The 22918-nt window shown below is 35.4% G+C and overlaps 1 protein-coding gene across 1 annotated transcript in view; it reads left to right on the top strand.

The window, feature by feature from the left end:
• LOC127732535 (spore coat protein SP96-like) overlaps positions 1–22388 on the top strand; it is a 54693-nt gene extending 32305 nt beyond the window's left edge. The window contains exons 2-4 of the mRNA XM_052241585.1: positions 16466–16888; positions 17672–17759; positions 20581–22388. Of these exons, the coding sequence (XP_052097545.1) occupies positions 16571–16888; positions 17672–17759; positions 20581–21059 (885 nt within the window). The 5' untranslated portion in view covers positions 16466–16570 and the 3' untranslated portion in view covers positions 21060–22388. The remainder of the gene's footprint in view (positions 1–16465; positions 16889–17671; positions 17760–20580) is intronic.
• Positions 22389–22918: the final 530 nt, after the last annotated feature.

Raw genomic sequence — 22918 nt, 5'->3', positions numbered from 1 at the left:
TTACTTGATGTGAATATGACTTAACGTTATGTAGTTGTTTCATTACATGATGTGGTTTTGTTATTTCGTAATGATGATTTGCCTATTCTTTATATGGTTTTAACATTACGTAATGATATTTCAAAATTTGACGATTTTACACTACATGATGTGTTTGTTTCATTATTTGATGTGGACCTGTCATTCTTTGATGTGGTTATCCCATTACTTGATGAGGTAAAACCACGTGATCAATTCGGAAAAAAATATGTTCTATTTTTAAACAGATTTCAATATATCATTTGTTTAATGTGCTTTGGATGCCATGGGTATCGCTATCCATTGAGTAAAAGTTCAAATTAAAGTTCGAGTGGTTGTTCAAAGTTATTTAGTATGAAAAAGGTAACCGGCAGACAAAAATAAGAAAAAAAGTATTAAAAAGTTTACAGTATTTCTTACATAATTGGGATATCCCCAAACCACTTTGTCTTGTTGTTTTTATCCTAAGTTCTCAAACGGAAGCAGTAATTTTGTAATAAATTTGTAAAATATTTCACGGAACCCTATGTCTCGCCTGATATTGCTGCTGTAAGTGTAAAAGCGTCATGTTGATCGGCTGTACATTTATCTATACATTTATCGGTAAAAAAAAAATTAAAAAAAAAATGTTTTTCTGTAGATGCTTTTTCTTGAAATTGAGGAATAACTCCTATACTCCTATATAAGTTTTAAAACACTTCATGGAGGTTTACAAATTTATCATGTCAAAACAGTTTAATTCGGTTTTATTTAACTAAAACAAAACTGTATGGTTTTCAACAATAAGCAAAACCCATACCCTATAGTAAGCTATAAAAGGTCCCGAAATGAAAAATGTAAAAAACTAGAAACCTAACGATCTATAGATAGATAGATAGATAGATAGATGGATAGATACTTTATTCTCTAAAAACTAATTACAAGTTTACAGAGAAACATACAATATAAATACAGATACAATAGTTGAGGTAAACAAATACAGTATGATATTCTAAAAGTACAAAATTATAATGGCATACGTGTTTAGTAACATGTATAATGAAAGGTTAAACTCAATAGAAATAAAAAAAGAATGGAGATGGAGACGCCGACGCCACTATCGACGACGAAATATAGGTTTGTTGGGTCTCACTGCCGCTACATTGATGTCGCAGGCTCGACACAAATCAAACGACTTGAACTTTAATGTTAGCAAATGAAGCACTTCAAATCAACTCACACTAAAGTTACAGGGAAACGGGGGGAGGGGGCTCGGACTTAGCGACAAAGCATCAATACTATAAAATAAGAATTCTCCGATTTTTTTTTATCGTAAATGATCATTTGAACTAATATACAAATATCAATCTTTTATTTGAAATCAATTGAATTCCCTGATCTACCTCGCACTTATTGAAAAATAAACTTTTTGGAATATCTGTATCACATGTGACGACGGACATGTTCCAGTGGTCGTAACCATAATATCGTCATCTTTGTCTTGAATGTGAACTACCAAATAAAACCAAATCCTGGGTTTGTACTTTCTCGAATAACACGACGGGTGCCTTTCTGGAGCATCCGAGATCACCCCGATGGATTTATATTACCCTGTCATACCGATCTATTGAGTCAGCCAAATGAAACTGTTTTGTATGCCACCGCAACTGAAAGTTGGGGGGGGGGGGGGGCATATTGTTTCACCCCTGTCCGTCCGTCCGTCCGTCTGTCCGTCCCATTATGGGTATATAGTTATTCCGCATAACTCCTCCTACAGTTTGAATCCTAGGAAGTTTTCTCTTTACTGTCTGTTTGTACATATATTGAAGGTGTGCATGTGGTCAGGGTTTAATGTTTATTAATATTTGCTCTTTTGGGAGATAGTTGAACTTTGTAATTTTTTGGGAAATTTACTTGCATAAGAAGAGCGTTTCCAGATAACTCCTCCTACAGTTTGAATGCTAGGAAGTTTTCGCTCTGCTGGCTGTTTGTACATATATTGAAGGTGTGCATGTGGTCAGGGTTTTTATTTTTATTATCTTTTGCTCTTTTGGGAGATAATTGAACTTTTTTTTTTTCATTTTTGGGGTATAAGCGGTTAAATGAGTTGAGTGCGGGGCATCACTTTGTCTAGTTTACATTTTTTTCTCGTGTTGTGCTGTTTCACAAGTGTAACAGTCCAATGTAAGGTTAGGATTTAGCGCTCATATACATGTTAAACTCCGCCACGTGCACTTTCTTTATGTACCTGCCCCAAGTCAGGAGCACGAAGTTCAATTGTTGTCGTTGTATAAATGTGTGTCATTTTTTTTTTGTAGATTGTTTAAATATAAATAAGACCGTTTTTTTTTTCGTTTGAATTTTTTCACATGGTGCATGGTGGCCTTTTATAGCTGACTATATGGTGTGTTGAAGGCTGTACGGTTGCCTATATATGATTTCTTACATCAACTGCATTTAAACTCTGGTGGATAGTTGTCTCATTGTCAATCACACCACATCTAACTTTATTTCAACTTCTATGTTGCGTTTTGTATACTGTAACATTGTTAATCTTCTGTACGCATACCCCGGAGCCCTCTTTCTCGGAATCCCGAGCAAAAGTCCTTGTTCCGCGATAGAAAATTTAATTACAAACTCATATAAGATAGCACGAATTTCAACTCAAAAACTTAATTAATCTAAATGAGACTTAAATTCGAATCTTACTCAAACTCAAAAAGTGACTCAAATTTAATGGTGTAACTAGAACTCTACCTTTAAATGTGACTCAAACTTGAAGTCCAACTCGAAACTCAATTCTAACTAAAACTTTAATTCTAATAATGACTTGAATTCGGAATCGGAGACTAACTCAAAGTTCTACTCAAACAGTAACCCTAACTTTAATTTGAACTCCAATTCGATGGATGGCCACACTCATCCAAGGCACATACAACATGGAAATCTATCTAAAAATAGAACAGGTTTTTTCCGAATTGGTCACGTGATTTTACCTCATCAAGAAATGGGATAACCACATCAAAGAATGACAGGACCACATCAAATAATGAAACAAACACATCATGTAGTGTAAAATCGTCAAATTTTGAAACATCATTACGTAATGTTAAAACCATATAAAGAATAGGCAAATCATCATTACGAAATAACAAAACCACATCATGTAATGAAACAACTACATAACGTTAAGTCATATTCACATCAAGTAATGTTAAAACCACATTGACGAATGACACAACCACATTAAATAATGGTGAAACCACATCGAGTAATGACAAAACCATATTGAGTAATGACAAAATATATCAAGTCAATACGTAACCATATCGTGTAATATCGAAATAGCATTAAGTAATGACTATTCCATATTGAGTTATGTCAAAACATCATTACGTAATGTCAAAACCATATTAAGTAAAGACAAAATATCATCAAGTAATAATAAAACAACATAAAGTAAAATCAGAGTTCCACGTAAGACAGCTGAGGCGTTCCATAGTAATACATAGATTACGTTTAATGAAATGCAAAACGTCACTACAGACACGGACATAGCGAACGAGTTGGGATAAAAAAAAAACACCGTTAGACGGTGCTAAAGGAACATCACCGCCCAAACAAGGAAAATTAACAATAGGGAAAGAAAATCGTCCTTTTTGTTGGAAATTTTACTGTAGAGGTTCTAGTGCAAAACTGAAATATCTAAATCTAGGAAGGGACAGCTATTGCTGTTAATATATTTTTTTGATTTATGTAAAGTATTACTAAGTTCCTTTGGGTAAATTTCGTCAGTATATTTGATTAATTCTTGATTAATTAACGAAAAAATATCAGCAAGATTACGGTGAGTGTTGTTGAATTTACCAATTACTAGTAAATGGAATTTTGACGGTTCTTTACAGAGTTTGGTCATAAACTATGAATCAGTTCAAATACATAGACTAATTCTCTTCCTTAACATACGGGTATAAAGTATAAGACAGTACAGCTTACTATTTGGTTTGGTTTTGCTTACTGTTGAAGGCCGTACGGTGACCTATAGTTATTAACTGCTATGTCATTTTGGTCTCTGGTGGAGTGTTGTCTCATTAGCAATCATACCACATCTTCTTATTTTTGAATTTACAGTCCTATAATTCAATATAGGATTGCGGGTTTCCTGCCGAAGTTCTCTCCGTGTAATCTGGTTGCCATTAAATAACCAACAGTGGCGTTACACACTAACACTCAGAGGTTTTTACATCAATTTAGACCGCTGCTTCAATGAATTACAATTGTGATATAAAAGCCAAAGTAATTTGAAATTGAATCGCTTATTGTGGTTTGATTTTCATCTAGTACTTTTTATGATTATGATATTTCAAAGACTTGATTGGCTTGCCTACACAGTAATACATAATTAATACCCTATTGTTCTCTGTATAACAAAGTAGAACATTAACATTTTATTATTAATAGTTTTAACTCTCTAGACAAAATGTATCACATGTATGAATCTATGCAAGCAATTACCATTAATTTTTAAAAGCTTTAAAAAGGAAAATACATAAAATAACGTGTTAGTTTGGATGTATCCTCGTTTTTAAGCGAATTAAAAGAATGAACGAATGAATGAATTGCAATTCATTAACTATAAATAACGTAAAATAAAAGAATTGACTTGCATCAGTAATACAAAAAAACACAATTATACTTCAGGGACAACAACACAAATTATAAAAACATTCATTCCAAAAGCACTTAAAATACTAGTAACCAAATTAACTTCAAATTTAGAATAATTTTTTTTAGAAAATGTTATCTAAAACATTGTAGATATTATAAGTAACAGTGTACTAGTGACCTAATACCTAGTACAATATATACGGGGCAGGCGCGGATCCAGCCATTTTGAAAGGGGGGGGGTGGGGGGGGGGGGGGGTGGGTCCAACCCCCGGAACACCATGACACGTTCACATAATTAATATAAAACAAAAACATCGTAAAAAAAATCGAAAAATAAGGGGGGTTCCAACCACCGGAATACACCCCTGGATATTCCAATGCGTACGTGTCTGTAAATTCAATATGGGGCGAGATCTGTAAAAGGTACGATATTGAGTGAAAATCTGAAGTTTACCTTCAAACAACTTCGAAATAAAAAAATAAGGTATTTACATTTAGATGACTTAAACAATATCATATAACTCGTTAACATTTTAATTGACAGAATCTATTAACTGCTAAATCGAAGACAAATATCCGATTTCTTCTTTTTTAATTATCTTTAACAACTTGTAAATAATTCAGTTTGCTCGAAACATGTTCTATTGATTTCACCATCATATTAATTATAAAAACTATAAACCATTAAAAATATTTTTTACAGAGTGAAAAAGTCTGTACAGGCCATGGAAATATATATCGATCGGTTTGGAGGCGTACTGATTTTGTATTTCAGTCTTGGAAACATTGTCTTTTTATTAGTGTAATCTCGGATTTGAACAAACTTTCAGATATGAATATGGGAAACACACATTACCTTGATTGATACTAGTTGGGTGAATTTACAGAATGACCATCGCCTCATGTCTTTTGTCATGTTGTAAGTTAGTGTTATGTGCTTAGTACCGATCTGATTAGTCTAGTCCCCTTTCAACTGATTGTTCCTGTTTGTTCGATTGTTAGACTGTGAAACCACTGTCACTAGCTTAAAGAGGGTTGAACGCTAACTAGCCTGTAATCTAATGGTTGCCGTTGGTTGTTATCTGTTAGAATTGTTTTCCGTTTATTGTTTAAAGCATAAATCGGGTCGTTTGTTTTCTTTTTGAATTGTTCCACATTTGTCATCCCGGGGTCTTTTATAGCTTTTTTTACGACATGGTTTTTGCTCATTGTTGAAGGTCATACGGGGTAGTTGTTCACGTTTAGTGGATAGTTTACTCATTAATAATCACGTACTACTTCTTACAGTTTTCTTTAAAATCTTAAGAATTATCGCATCTGTTGCTTTTGACTTTTTGTCAAATATTCGAAATCCTCTTGTATTATCCATGTAGTGCCAATATACAATTTGTCCGCTAACCCCTTCTTTTCTTTTCATAATTTTTATTAAATATAGTTGAATAGGCCAATTTGAAAATCTTATACAAAAATTGGTTTATTTTCATTGTTTTTGAAAGAGAAAAGGTACAAATGATAAATGTATAAAAAAATCCAGAGAACATTATTTCCCGCCAAGTTTTCAATTAATTATACATGCATCTCAGAAACATGGACGCGGACCTTTCATTTTTTTCTGCTTTTTAAGTACTGTTATTTATATACCATTATTTATAACAGTCTTTTCAAAAACTTGTTATTTTGAAAAAGAGGAGAGAACATCCTTTAGTAAGGATGTTTCATGAATTCATAGGTTTTAGAATGTTGTATTTTTACCAACGTTTTGATTTTCCATTGTCAGAATGTTCAAACAAGTTATCATAAAAATTTTAAGTGCATCGAAAACCATAAATTCCGGAAGAAATGCAAAATCTGGCTAAGGCCATCTATGCCTTAGGCCGGATAGAAAAATCTAAGTGTTTTGTTTAACGTTTTAACCAGTAAATTGCAACTGTTGACATATATAGCGTTTGACAAACATTAATTTCGATCATGGTGAAGCATGATTTCTCTTTACTAATATTATGTGATTCAATAAAACGTTTAGCGGATTTTTGAAAAGAGTTAACTCCCTTAGATGTCATATTACCCCTTAATTACGTCATGCCAAAAAATACAAAAAATTCTAAATAATGATTTCTTATTGGTACTTATTTTTTTAAAAATTATTTTACATTATTCTTCGTCTGCCATCTTGTAACATCAATAAATTGCAGTTACGTTCATCAATCCCAGTAATCAATTGTACATGTGAAGGTCCAAGAGACTGATCGTACATGTGAAGGTTCGAAGAGACCGGTCGTACATGTGGTAGTTTCAAATGACTGATCGTGCATGTGAAGGTTTCAAGAGACCGATCGTATGTGAAGGTTCCAAGAGACTGGTCGTACATGTGAAGGTTCGAAGAGACCGGTCGTACATGTAAGGTTCCTAGAGACCGATCGTACATGTGAAAGTTCCAAGAGACCGATCGTACATGTGAAGATTCTAAGAGACTGATTGTACATGTGATAGTTCCAAGATACTGATCGTGCATGTGAAGGTTCAAAGAGACCGATCGTACATGTGAAGGTTCCAAGAGACTGATCGAACATGTGATAGTTCCAAGAGACTGATCGTGCATGTGAAGGTTTCAAGAGACCGATCGTACATGTGATGGTTTCAAGAGACTGATCGTACATGTGATGGTATCAAGAGACCAATCGTACATGCATGTGAAGGTTCCAAGAGACCGATCGTACATGTGAAGGTTTCAAGAGACCGATCGTACATGTGAAGGTTTCAAGAGACCGATCGTACATGTGATAGTTCTAAGAGACTGATCGTACATGTGAAGGTTCCAAGAGACTGATCGTATATGTGAAGGTTCCAAGAGACTGGTCGTACATGTGAAGGTTCGAAGAGACTGATCGTTCATGTAAGGTTCCAAGAAACCGATCGCACATGTGAAGGTTCCAAGAGACTGGTCGTACATGTGAAGGTTCGAAGAGACTGATCGTACATGTGAAAGTCCCAAGAGACTGATCGTACATGTAAGGTTCCAAGAGACTGATCGTACATGTAAGGTTCCAAGAGACCGATCGTACATGTGAAGGTTCCAAGAGACTGATCGTACATGTGAAGGTTTCAAGAGACCGATCGTATGTGAAGGTTCCAAGAGACTGGTCGTACATGTGAAGGTTTTAAGAGACTGATCGTACATGTGAAGGTTCCAAGAGACTGATCGTACATGTGAAGGTTCTAAGAGACCGATCGTACATGTGAAGGTTCTAGGTGATTGATCGTACATGTGAAGGTTCTAGGTGATTAACCGTACATGTGAAGGTTTCAATAGACCGATCGTACATGTGAAGGTTCTTAGAGACTTATCGTACATGTGAAGGTTCTTAGAGACTGATCGTACATGTGAAAGTTCCAAGAGACTGATCGTACATGTGAAGGTTCCAAGAGACTGATCGTACATGTGAAGGTTCCAAGAGACTGATCGTACATGTGAAGGTTCCAAGAGACCGATCGTATATGTGAAGGTTCTAAGAGACTGATCGTACATGTGAAGGTTTCAAGAGACTGATCGTACATGTGAAGGTTCCAAGAGACCGATCGTACATGTGAAGGTTCCAAGAGACTGATCGTACATGTGAAGGTTCTAGGTGATTGATCGTACATGTGAAGGTTCTTGGTGATTGATCGTACATGTGAAGGTTTTAGTTGATTGATCGTACATGTGGAGGTTCTAGGTGATTGATCCTACATGTGAAGGTTCCCAGAGACCGATCGTACATGTAAGGTTCCAAAAGACTGATCGTACATGTGAAGGTTCCAAGAGACCGATCGTACATGTGAAGATTCTAAGAGACTGATCGTACATGTGAAGGTTTCAAGAGACTGATCGTACATGTGAAGTTTCTAGGTGATTGATCGTACATGTGAAGGTTTCAAGAGACTGATCGTACATGTACATGTAAGGTTCCAAGAGACTGATCGTACATGTAAGGTTCCAAGAGACCGATCGTACATGTAAGGTTCTCAGAGACTGATCGTACATGTGAAGGTTCCAAGAGACTGATCGTACATGTGAAGGTTCTAAGAGACCGATCGTACATGTGAAGGTTCTAAGAGACTGATCGTACATGTGAAGGTTCTAAGAGACCGATCGTACATGTGAAATTGTAAGAGACCGATCGTACATGTGAAGGTTCTAAGAGACCGATCGCACATGTGAAGGTTCCAAGAGACCGATCGTACATGTGAAGGTTCCAAGAGACCGATCGCACATGTGAAGGTTTCAAGAGACCGATCGTACATGTGAAGGTTCTAGGTGATTGATCGTACATGTGAAGGTTCTAGGTGATTGATAGTACATGTGAAGATTCCAAGAGACTGATCGTACATGTGAAGGTTCCAAGAGACCGATCGTACATGTGAAGGTTCCAAGAGACTGATCGTACATGTGAAGGTTCCAAGAGACTGATCGTACATGTGAAGGGTCCAAAAGACTGGTCGTACATTTGAAGGTTCCAAGAGACCGATCGTACATGTGAAGGTTCCAAGAGACTGATCGTACATGTGAAGGTTCCTAGAGACCGATCGTACATGTGAAAGTTCCAAGAGACGGATCGTACATGTGAAGGGTCCAAGAGACTGATCGTACATGTGAAGGTTCCAAGAGACTGGTCGTACATGTGAAGGTTCCAAGAGACTTGTCGTACATGTGAAGGGTCCAAGAGACTGATCGTACATGTGAAGGTTCCAAGAGACCGATCGTACATGTGAAGGTTCCAAGAGACTGATCGTACATGTGAAGGTTCCTAGAGACCGATCGTACATGTGAAAGTTCCAAGAGACTGATCGTACATGTGAAGGGTCCAAGATACCGATCGTACATTTGGAGGTTCCAAGAGACCGATCGTACATGCATGTGAAAGTTCCAAGAGATTGATCGTACATGTGTAGGTTCCAAGAGATTGGTCGTACATGTGAAGGTTCTAAGTGACCGATCATTTACAATGCACTTTCATAAGAGTACCAGTATATAGTGCTCAAATTTAGTTGTTCTTGAAGAATAAAAATAGAAGAAAAGAGTAGCAATTCCTATTGCAAGAGCTACCAACGTTTTATTACGGCAAAAAGGTAAATAGCAATGCGATCAGTGTTGCCCTAAAATGCAATTGTTAATATATAAATAAGGAGATGAGGTAACCGTACGGCCTTCAACAACGAGAAAACCCCATACCATATAGTCGGCTATAAAAAAATATGAAACAATTCAATTCAAAACTAACGGCTAGATTTATAACAAAATAATATACAAATATGACCGACATGAACCAACGACAACCACTGAACTACAGGCTCCTGACTTGTGACAGGCACATAAAGAATGTGGCGGGGTTAAACATATTATTGAGCGCTCAACCCTCCCCTAACCTGAGACAGCGGTGAAGGAAGCTTCTAAATTGTACAATTAATTGGAAAGAAAAGTTTTGCCTCCTTTGTTAATGCAATATAAAAACACTTTATAAAAATAGATACTATAAAATTGAGAATGGAACTAGTATAGTTGTTAGGAATTGTTCAATGTAAAAGCCTTCAAATAAAAACAATAATACTTCTAATCTGCATCATCCAATCACGAGCCCCACATCTTGCGTTAACAAAATTTCCGATAAACAAACAACGACATTATTGTAATTACATAAACGATACCAATTTTATTGCACCAGATGCGTATTTCGACAAGTAATATAAACAAACGTGATCACATGAGTAGGCGATGCTTAGCGCAATAATTGTCTGCATCCTCAAAGTGCTATATCAAAAATTGAATGCAGTACACAATCAGATTTAAAATTGTAACTATTGTCGTCAGCTTGAAATAAAGATGTAGAATGTGTATGTAGCGTTTTAAAAAAATAAGATATTGTCTTCAGTTTCATACTATAATTGAAATAATTGATAGTTTAGAGTATATAAATAGTACTTTTGATTTAAGTAAGTTTGCTCCTCTGTTTCAAAATAATAAGCTTTTTAAAAGACTGTTATAAAAGAGGGACGAAAGATACCAGAGGGACATTCAAACTCATAGATCGAAAACAAACTGACAACGCCATGGCCAAAATAAAAAGACAAACAGACAAATAATAGTACAGATGACACAACATAGAAAACTAAAGTCTAAGCAACACGAACCCCACCAAAAACTGGGGATGATCTCAGGTGCTCCGGAAGGGTAGGCAAATCCTGCTCAACATGTGGCATCCGTCGTGTTGCTTATGTTATTACAAATCCGGAAAATAGTCTAATTCGGTAGGTCACATTCGTGAAAAGGGAAGGGTATTGTAGTTACGACATAAGGAACATATCCGATATCATCTGTGAAACGGTTATTCCATAACGGTCAACAAACTCGTGATGGCGTCCGTAAAATTTACTAAGGGATGATTTCAACTTCACCATTTGGAACTCTTGGTTCAATAGCTTCCTTGTGAGCAGCAATCCTCTATCAAGGAAATCATGATAGGAAATACAAACCCGGGAATATCGTATCAATTGGGAGATATATACTCCGTATGCAGGCGCTGCTGGAATGTTGCTACATAGAAATGGAAAGTTCACAATTGGGAAGCTGAAATCATCTCTTTTGTCGTAAAGTTTTGTTTTCAACCGACCCTCATTGTCAATTTCTAGATGTAAGTCAAGATATGAGGCAGACTTAACTGTATCTGTAGTATCCTATATCTCTAGTTCGATGGGATAGATTCGTTCAACATAGTCACCAAATTTTGTGTTATTTAGTGAGAGAACATCATCTATATAGCAGAACGTAAAGTTAAAGGATATTGCTAACTCCTTATCTTTCTTCCTAAGAAGTTCCTGTATGAAGTCAGCCTCATGATAATAAAGAAACAAGTCGGCAAGAAGAGGGGCACAATTGGTTCCCATTGGAATTCCGACAGTCTGTTGAAAAACACGTCCTCCAAACGTAACAAATATGTTGTCAATCAAGAAATCAAGCATCTTGATAATGTAAGTTTCAGTGAATTTTTTGTTTGAATCAGAGTGATTCTTTACAAAGTAGGTTTTATCCCTCCCCAAGACAAGATACTTGTATCTACGTTCGCCATTCTTTTTGATGAAACTAAGTAATACCAACTCTTTCAATTTGTCTTTTAGTTTGGAATGGGGATACTTGTGTAAAATGTAAAAAAGTCAAACGTTTTAATACTATTGCAAGATGAGAGAGTCTTATATTGTATGTACTCTAACAGATCTTTGGAATTATTTAGTATCCACATCTGATTCACGCCACCTCTAGAATAGGCAGTTTCACAATAACTTTGGAGCCCGGCTTTGATTGCTGATAAAATAGATGTTAACAATTTAGAAAGAGGTTTCGTGGAGCACTTGATAGTATATAAATGAAGGAACTAAAAATACAGAAAAAAATGAAAGGTCCGTGTGCTTGTTTTCGAGATATATGCCATTGAAAATTTGGCGGGAAATGATTTTCTCTAGATTTTTCATACATTTAACATTGGCATCTTTTTTCTTTCAGAAACTATGAAAAAATAACAATGATTTTATAAGATTTTCATAAATGGCTAGTTCAACTATATGTAATAAAATTATGAACAGAAAAGTAGGGGTTAGCGGGATTTTTTTTTATTAGTACTACATGGATAAAACTAGAGGATTCAGAATTTCTGACAAAAAGTCAAAAAGCAAGAGTCGCGAACATACTTAAATTGACGATCAGTATATGAATAAGCATAATGTAAATAAATGTTGAGTATTTACTTTGCGAAATAGTAGCCTAGATTAAAGACGGAAAATTTGTATTGATGAAATATTGTTGACCTTCTGACCTTGTAGTCTATCTTCAGCCTTGGCTTCTATTTTCACTAAGTCATTTGTAAACAAATTTATTTCATACAGAAAAGGTATTTGGTGTAAAAGCTACTATAATCTATTAAATGAATATCATCATTAATAATGTAAATGCTACCAAACAACGTACAAACAGAAGCCTTATTTTGTCAATATACTTTTAAAATGGAAAATGACGGGAGATTTAGATAATTGATTTTATGAATATCAATTGTATAAATGTATCCTATAATTAAATAACCAATGTGAAAATGAAATTTAAGCACAATACCATTCAAATTCCAGCAGTTATCACATTTATATGCATAGCTCAATTTATATGGCTAATAGAAACATGTTCCACCAACACAGGACCAAAACTGTGATGTTCTTTTAATTTAGTCAATTGATTATCAAATATCGGTTTAGCTACATGTGTCGGAACGACATGAATGCAAGGTCTTGAGCCTTATCCTGAAAGATCAATCAACCGTTGTTGGTACGACATGAATGCACGGTCTTCAGTCTTATCCGGACAGATCGATCAACTGTTGTCGTACATCGATCAACTGTTGTCGGTACGACATGAATGAAAGGTCTTCAGCCTTATCTAGAGAGATCGACCAACCGTTGTCGGAACGACATGAATGCAAGGTATTAAGCCTTATCCGGACAGATCGATCAACCGTTGTTGGTACAACATGAATACACGGTCTTCAGCCTTATCCGAAAAGATCGATCAACCGTTGTCGAAACGACACGAATGCAAGGTCTTCAGCCTAATCCGGAAAATCGATGAACCGTTGTCGGTACGACATGAATGCAAGGTCTTCAGCCTTATCCGGAAGATCGATCAACCGTTGTCGGTACGACATGAATGCAAGGTCTTCAGCCTAATCCGGAAAATCGATGAACCGTTGTCGGTACGACATGAATGCAAGGTCTTCAGCCTTATCCGGTAGATCGATCAACCGTTGTCGGTACGACATGAATGCAAGGTCTTCAGCCTTATCCGGAAAGATCGATCAACCGTTGTCGGTACGACATGAATGCTAGGTCTTTAGCTGTATCTGGAAATATCGATCAACCGTTGTCGGTACGACACGAATGCAAGGTCTCCAGCCATATCCGGATGATCGATCAACTGTGGTCTGCACGACAAGAATGCAAGGTCTTCATGACCAGCCTTATCATGAAAGATCGATCAACCGTTGTCGGTACAACACGAATGCAAGGTCTTCAGCCTTATCCGGAAAGATCGATCAACCGAACCAAAACACAAACTCGGAATTTATCTATTTCTTAGGTTAGCCATTGCCAATGCTAATTTAAGCTCTACCACTTAGTGGCTGAGGCAGAGGCATTACTAGCACGCTGTGAACGAATTTATTTTACCGACTATCTTAACATGAGGCATTTAGACTAGTGGCCTATCAAAGTGATCAAGTCTTCAATACAAAGAACCTACTCCCATTGGTCTAAACAAAAACAAATGCCAACAATAACAACTTATTAGCTTATAATGTGTCTTCCTCATTTATTTCAATCTTCCATAATCAATTTCTTCATCTATTGTCCGGGTGAAACGTTTCAGATTTTTCCTGAACGCCGTATTGTTTTTATAAAGGGACGTAACACCACTGCTAACCGTATATTAAAATTGAACATGCCCACTAACCCCATATTAAATATACAGGGTATACACGTGTTTGCCTTTAACCAATGATATTCCTAGAAGTGTATAGGAGGTAACATCAAAAGTAATACATGTACATAGGTCCGTCAAACCGTCCTCTTGCAATCAAACATTTGCCCATATGAAGTGGTCCTGGCTAACTTTCATAAATACAACAGTCCGATCCGATGCAAAAATGCAGGCAATACCACAGCTTTCAAAAAACTATATTTTCATGAAATAGTCTGTCAAGGGGCCTGAATTCCACGAAAACTCGATCAGTACACTACTGTTATATATAAAAAAAAAATGTGGAGTCATCACAACAAAAAGAGCTGACAACGTTTTGATTTTATAATGAGGGAATGACGGACATAATTAATACTACATGCACCGGCGAAGCATAACAATACTGTAAACCAACTAATTTATGCGAGCGATTTATTTTCGCGACTTTCGCGAGTCGGAAAATAACGCGAATATAAATCGTCGCGAATGTGTATAAATCGGATTATTCCTTATTTAACTACATGAAGAAAATTTGAAAATCGAGAAATTAAATCGCCACGAGGTAGGAGAGAAATGGCTAATCGCGAAATAAAGTATTCGCAAAAAAAGTTGGTTTATAGTATCATTCCCAATGGTTAATTAAGACGGAGGATGATTCGATTAAGGATGTTCGCTCCTCTTGTTTTTGAATTTTTGCCAGATATTCGGAATCCTCTGGTTTTATCCATGTAGTGCCATTAAAACATTTTGCCCACTAACCCTTACTTTTCTTTTCATAATTTGGTTAAATGTAGTTTAAAATGCCATCTTTGAAAATCTTATTAAATCCTTGTTATTTGTTCATACTTTTAGACAAAAAAAGGTGCTAATGTTAAATGTATGAAAAATCTAGAGAGAATCATTTCCCGTCAAATTTTCAATGGCTTATATCTCGAAAATAAGCACATGGACCCTTCATTTCTATCTGCTTTTTTAGTTCCTTTATTTATATACTATCAATTTATAACAGTCTTTATAAAAGCTTGTTATTTTGAAACAGAGTAGCGAACATCCTTAAATTACAAATTGATTGAAGTTGTAAAAATTGATTAATATAACATGTTAAGGTTTTTTCTTGTCATTTGCACTGAACACAGTATCGCTATTTAACGACAAAACTCCTGGGAATGAATTCATCAAAAATACCAGGATTAAAATTATGCAAACCAGACGTGCGTCTCGTCTACAAAAGACTCACCAGAGACGCTCAAACAAAAACAATTGTAAGGTTAAATGAATTACAAAGTTAAAGAGCATTGAGGACCCCGAAATATTTTGCCAAAAACAGCTAGGGTTATCTACTCCTTGGGTAGAAAATCCTTGGTATTTCGAAACATTCAAAATTTTGCTAACAGTTAATTTATGATATATCTATATATATACTTTCAACTATTGTTAAACCGTTTGCTAAACTACTTCAGCTTCAACCCAAGAGCAAAATACATCTCTTAACTTAAATAATGGAAATTAAAACAAAATGTGAGATATCAACCTTGACTGGTGTATTAACACTTCCCGTTACGAATCAACGTTTTCTACACACTGATTTGACAAAGGCCTATTGTAACAACCCATCAAAGATACCAGGAGTATACTTTGGTACGTCAGACGCGCGTTTCCTACTCAAATTAAAAATGTTGGATTGCCAAACTAAATATAAGATTGAAGAGCATTAAAAACGGACAATTCAGATTCATTTATGCTAAAAACGGCTAGGGCAATCTGTGATGTTGGTGGGAGAGGGAGCATCTATTTCATATGTATCATACTGTAAGTTTATCAATCCCTTAGAAGAAGTATATCACCATGCTAGCTTAGTGAACATATAGTATTTTGGGCATCATTATACGACAAAAGTTTTGTCAAAATCGTAAGACTAAGTTCATTTATTAATATCGATAAATGTACGTTGAAAATGAAAACTTGATATAAAGCATTTAACAATCCAATAGAAAGTTGGAAATTATTTAATAGACTATTGATTAGGTACATAATAACTCGTTGCATATTATTTCAATGATCATGATTAAACACCGGAACCAGATGAAGAGACGCCCGCAATGATATATTTTCTTTTGGAAACATCAAGGAATTTTTTGAAGATGCAAGTTTGAAATTTTATGAATTATATTCGTCTAATTGTTCTAGTCGGGGAGGCGAAAAGAAATTGGACGTGAACATTACTTGATCTTACATAACGATCTTATTCACATCACTTTACTTTTATAATTGCAGGATTGCAGTAAAACTCCAAGATATTACGTCACAGTGTTAACCCTGTAAAAAGTTGTTTGAGAAAGTCAGAAAGATTTCATCCTACTTGTACATTACCATATAACAATGATACATTTTACATATCGCTATCAGATGGCGCTCATAATATTCTTATCAAAGACAATTTTCGGACAGGTTTGTCAATCTGGATCTTTGCGTGTAAGTCCTGATAAATCTGGAGAAAGACTGAATGGATCTGTTTATATAACATTTCAAAACTATGGACCAAACAGTTGCTTCGATGAATGTATCCGAAGACCAAGATGTCATTCGTTTAATTACAACATGGATTCTTTCCACTGTGAGATAAATGAAAAAACATCACCGGAAGTGTTTGTATCAGAATCCGGATATGAATATGTTTACATCTCGCCTTATAGACAGGTAAGAGATTTTGTGTCAGGAGTTAAATTTAACATGGTCTCTGAGGTGGAATTCGTCTGACAACAAAAACAAAACTTTTCAAAGATAATTCCTAGAATTACAATAAATGAAGGCGACAGTATTTTATCGATGTTCAACCCTCGTAAATCGATTTGGAAGAGACAAATCAAGGTAACAAAACAGAAACTGAGGAAATCGGAGGATCTCCAAATGCAGCGCGATCGTGTTAGCGTCTCCTTCTATTCATGCATCACCCGCCATGCGAAATCACACGCACTCAAAATGTCAAAATCGGGAAAAGGACACTATCGGTAAAATTGAGGTTTGAACGACTTTAGAGAGCTACCATTTGATTTTTATTGGGGGGAGGGGGGGGGGGGTGTGGGGGGGGGGGGGGGGGGGGGGGAAAGCTAGGATGAAATAGTTTGTCCTGCATTTTTTTTTTGGTTGTAATCTCTGTCCTGCCTTCTTATTTTTCACTCTATTCGGTCCTGCATTTTTTTTATTAGTTTATCCTGACTTTTTTTACAAAAATTGTCATCGTTCTTTTTTTTTTTGCCAAGTTGCTCATCCTGCCTTTTTCTTTTTAGCTCCCTTACAGGTACTTTAAGATCTAAAAAAAAAACAATGACATTTTGCACATCTGAAAAGTTCCCGAACTTGATTGTTTTTCAGAACTTGGAACAAATATTTTTGGTAACCTTTATATTTCATCGTTATGGTGATATTCTTAGTGATTCAAATTTGTTAGTTAGCATTTTTATTTTTGTTTTTATTTTTTAGACATCACGTGATCCCTGTTCATCAGATTGTGCGGAAGGAGAAATATGTATCACTTTGTATAAAGGATTGTGTACATGCTTGGTCGATGGTAGGTTCGCCATTTATCATAGAGGATTTATGTGTAGTATACGTCAATTAGATGTGTGGTTATGTGTCAGTGAGATGGGTGGTATACGTCAGTGAGATGTGTTTTATTTTTCAATGAGATGTGTGGTATGTGTCAGTCAGATGGGTGGTATATGTCAATCAGATGTGTGGTATGTGTCAGTGAGATGTGTGGTATACGTGAATGAGATGTATGGTATACGTCAATCAGATGTGTGGTATGTGTCAGTGAGATGTGTGGTATGTGTCAATGAGATGTGTGGTATACGTCAATGAGATGTGTCGTATACGTCGATGAGATGTGTGGTATGCGTCAAAGAGATATGTGGAATACGTCAATGCGAAACTAGCCAAACCATATAAACTAGTAAAAGATTTAATGATCATCAACACCTATTTCTCCAAATAAAACCCCCATCCCCATAAATTAAAAAAAAAATCCCTAAAACAAAAGCAAACAAATAGATTAAAAGAAGGCCCTAAGGGAGCTACCATTTGATATTTATGGGGGGCTAGGATGAAAAATTTGGTCCTGCATTTCTTTTTAGTTGTAATATCTATCCTGCCTTTTTCATTTTCACTCTATTCGGTCCTGCCTTTTTTTTATTAGTTTATCCTGACTTTTTTTACGTAAATTGTCATCCTGCCTTTTTTTTTTGCCAAGTTGCTCATCCTGCTTTTTTTTTTGCTCAAAACTCCTGTCCTGCCTTTTTTTCAAATTTCATTCTAGCCCCCCCCCCCCCCCCCCCCAACCCCCCCCCCCCCCCCCAACCCCCCCCAACCCCCCCATAATAATCAAATGGTAGCTCCCTAAAATACCATTAGAATGTGTACTTAAGTCAACAACTCGCTAAATAATTGACATTTTACAGGCACCTGTGGCGGGATTAAACTAGTTGATTTTAGATCTCAATATTCCCCAAATTTTATCTTTATTTGTTAATGTTGAAAAATACCACTGACGTTAAATTACAAAAGCTGATACACGTTCTTGGTTTGTCAAATTTCTTTTTCAGTTTAGAATTCTCATTTTTAATATTATTATTATTTTTATTTGTATTATAGTATTCATGAATTGAAGAATAACAAAATTACCATTGATAGCAACTCCCCCCCCTTCCCCTTTCCAAGAAGGACAACAAAAATTTATTGACTCAAAGTGGCAGATAAAAAGAGAGGCGAAAGATATCAAAGAAACATTCAAACTCATAAGTCAAAACTAAACGGATACAATTGAGAATGGAAACGGGGAATGTGTCAAAGAGAAAACTACCAAACCAAAGAGCAGAAAACAGCCCAAGTCCACCAATGGGTCTTCAACACAGCGAGAAAATCCCGCACCCGGAGGCTGGCTTCAGCTAGCCCCTAAACAAAAATGTGTACTAGTTCATCGAAAATGGACGTCACACTATACTCCGAAACATGTAAATGAACCAAAATCTAAAAAAAGAACATACAAGACTAACAAAGGCCACAGGTTCCTGACTTGGGACAGGTGCAAAATGCGGTAGGGTTAAACATGTTTTGTGAGATCTCAAGCCTCTCCCTATACCTCTAGCCAATGTAGAATAAACAATCACACAGTAAAACTCTGTTTAAAAGGAGTCCGAGTCCGATGTCAGGATAGGTAACAGAAGAAACTAAGCAAAAGGACAATGATCAACACAAATTAACAAAGGACTACTAACAGTTACTGACATGCCAGCTCCAGACCTCAATTAAACTGATTGAAAGATTATGTCTACATCAAGCACAATCCCTCCCGTAAGGGGTTTAGTATCATACCATCATAAAATATATGAGAAGAACATAACCCGTATCCTGCCAACAACTAGTTTTAGAATAAATGTGTTTATTTACGATGCAAAGACCCTATGAGTGATTCAATACTAATTCCAAAAAATGCCATCTTTAATGACCTGACAACAGTATCGTAACTATATCCCTTCTGAATAAGTCTGTTTAAAGGTTTGGTCAGCTTTTGAGGTGAATGACGACACTTTTGTGCTTTGTCACCAACTAAAATGGATAATTAACAAGAGGAAATGAAAAATCATCTCTTTCATCGTAAATTTTGGTATTAAGCTTCCCGTTTAAAGATATAGATATCAAGATCGAGGCTAAAATGACATGGCTGAAAAAAGAAAAAGACAAACAGACAAACAACAGTACACAAAACACAACATAGAAAACTAAAGACTGAGCCAAACGAACAATACCAAACACTGGGGGTGATCTCAGGTGCTCCGGAAGGATAAGAAAATCCTGCTCCACATGTGGCATCCGTAAACCAAGTAAACAAAGAATACATATTGGGTTTTTGAGAAAAACCCACAGAAAACAGAAACTTTGTCTAGGCCGCTGTCTTTGGCTTGCATTTAAAATTATTTCAAAATAAGTTGAACATCCTGTACATTTAATTGGGCATCAGAATCAGTATCATACGTTAGCAGTCTATGTTGAAGGCCTCACTGTGACTTTGAGATAAAGGACAGCAATAAAAACGCTGTTCATTTGCTTATTATGTGTTTTTTTGCTGCGCATGTACTGATTTCGTGTCATGGATGAATCCCCCATATCCTTTTGTTTTTCTATTATGTTACCTTATTTCCATACGCAAAAAACTCCATTGATGTTAATCTTGTTTACACTTTTCTTTACTATCAATTTCAATATTATTAGGAGATTATGACTTATTACGAAATGTTCCATCAATTTATTTCATCATGTGGTCTCCAGTTTTGCTATAGTCTTATAAATAAGACGAAAATATATCTGTTTAGAATATTGTCCTTTTATTTAAGATGACGACTCGTTTAGATCTGAGGCGACAACTCAAATGACTACTGAGAGCGAAACTACCGCTGCAGCAACGACTGGGGTAGACAAAACTACCACTGCAGCAACGACTGAGGTAAAGACAACTCAATCAGGGGCTACAACTGAGTCCACTACAAACCCGACATCAGATTCAAATGCAACCGCGGTCTCACGATCGAAGTCAAATACAACAGATACTCCAACAACTGAAGCTACTTTAAGTTCAATAAAATCAAAGACAACTGAGGGTTTGGAAACAGTATCAGCTTCTACTGCAGTCCAAGCTACTACTGAACACCAAACTACAACTGAACACCAAACTACAACTGAACAGCAAGCTACCACTGAGCAGCAATCCAGTGCAAATGTTATATCAACAGAACAGACAACTAACAACAAAATGACAGAAAAATCATCAACCGATAATGTGTCGACAATGACTTTAGAATCAACGACAACATAGAAATCATGCATTCATTTTGGAGACCAAGCTTCAATAGCTCTGCGAAGCTGTAAACAATCAAATTGTAGCAGAAAATAACGTTATACGCGTTTTTGATATTCTTGAAGATATTAACTCTGAGGAATTAAATACGATATCCAAGATAAGAAAATTATGTAAAACATCAAACAATTTCTTGATTCATATTTGTCACGTCAATGATTTTTAAATTTAAAAGTTGACAAATAAATAGTGTGAAAAGACGGTACTTTTTTGAATATTTACCTTAATCGTCATAAATTTGTATCTTAATGTCTAGGTAATTTGTCTTACTTTATTGATTACTATAAAAACCTATTTAATGTAACAATGAAGATATTGCAGTGTTTTATGTAAATATTAATACATATTTCATTAATACACTATTGACTCGGTTCTTATAGGTTGCACTTCTGTAAATATAAACAAAGTAATTTCCCATAGGTACTTCTTTTACGGCTAAATCTGTGCCATTTTTACTATGAAGTTTCGTAAAAAATTATATCTTAGAATTAAAAGTTCATATGCACTAATTTCTATTTCAAAGGTTAAAACATAGGGCTGTGTGGCATATTTTCAACATGTATATGCCTCGAACTTTTAAGAGTTTTTAACTGATACTAAAATTCTGTACTACACCTTCCTTTACTTTGGGTCGTCCTCAGATTTCAATTTGACCGCTATCCATGTGTATTTATACTGGAAAAATTCCCAAGTTGTGGCTCTATGAGATGAAACATAGAGATCATATCTGCAAACCAGTAGGTATACAAAACAAAATATCTATGAATATTAATATATATCTCCCTAAAAGAGACGCGGTTTCTAAAACAACTGTATTTACAAAGTGCAACCTATAGAATTGCTAGGTGAATTAAGTATAGGGATGATTGAATGTTGTTATTCTTAGTTTAATCACCACAAGGTTTTCAAGTAACTGCTTCTCGAAGTTTTTTTTTGTTAGATTGATTTTGTTGTATTGTAAATTGTGTAAATAGTGCCAAACAGTTGAAACCACAAGAAGGCGCTTCGCCATATATTTATGGCATTATTATCTTCAAAAAAATGCAATTTGAATTTGAAACAGATTTTATATAATATTAGTGGAAGTTTATATTTTTGCACTATATTTTTGTGTATTTATATTTTTTTTTACATTGTGATTTACTTTTTTCTGTTGTAAATACATAATGAAAACATGTCGTACTCAATTTATATGAACGAGGGTTGTGTCTGGATAAAAACTAGGCAAACATTATTTTTATTTATATGAAATTGATATCTGAAATAAAAGACAACCGAAATAACTAAGTAACTTCCACCGGTCAAATGATAACATGTTACAGTAACTATCTGACTGTATAACTTCCACCGGTCAAATGATAACATGTTACAGTAACTATCTGACTGTATAACTTCCACCACATGATAACATGTTACAGTAACTATCTGGCTGTATGACTTCCACCACATGATAACATGTTACAGTAACTATCAATGTCAGTTGTGTGTGTCTTTACTTCTACATTGTGTAGATGGGGGTTTACAGAATAGAGAATAACGGGCAAAAAATATAAAGAATTATATTTTATAGAGAAAAATAAACCAAAAAAATAAAGAATAGTGAGTAATGAGGTGCTAAAATATAAAGAATAGCGAATAATGGGCAAAAAGTATAACAGAGAAAAATGGCATAAAAAATTAAAGAATACAGAAATAAAAGATCCTTATCTGGACCCTCCTTCTAGCTAATTGATTTATGATGATCTTAATCGTCTTTTTGCTTAAAAGTAAGTAAGATTTGTCCCTTTCTAAGACTGCATAAAAAATATTTGTATTTA

Source organism: Mytilus californianus, unplaced genomic scaffold (assembly GCF_021869535.1).
Source record: "Mytilus californianus isolate M0D057914Y unplaced genomic scaffold, xbMytCali1.0.p SCAF_25, whole genome shotgun sequence".
Lineage (NCBI taxonomy): Eukaryota > Metazoa > Mollusca > Bivalvia > Mytilida > Mytilidae > Mytilus > Mytilus californianus.
The sequence above is the reverse complement of the archived record's forward strand: the minus strand, read 5'-3'. Positions and strand labels throughout refer to the sequence as shown.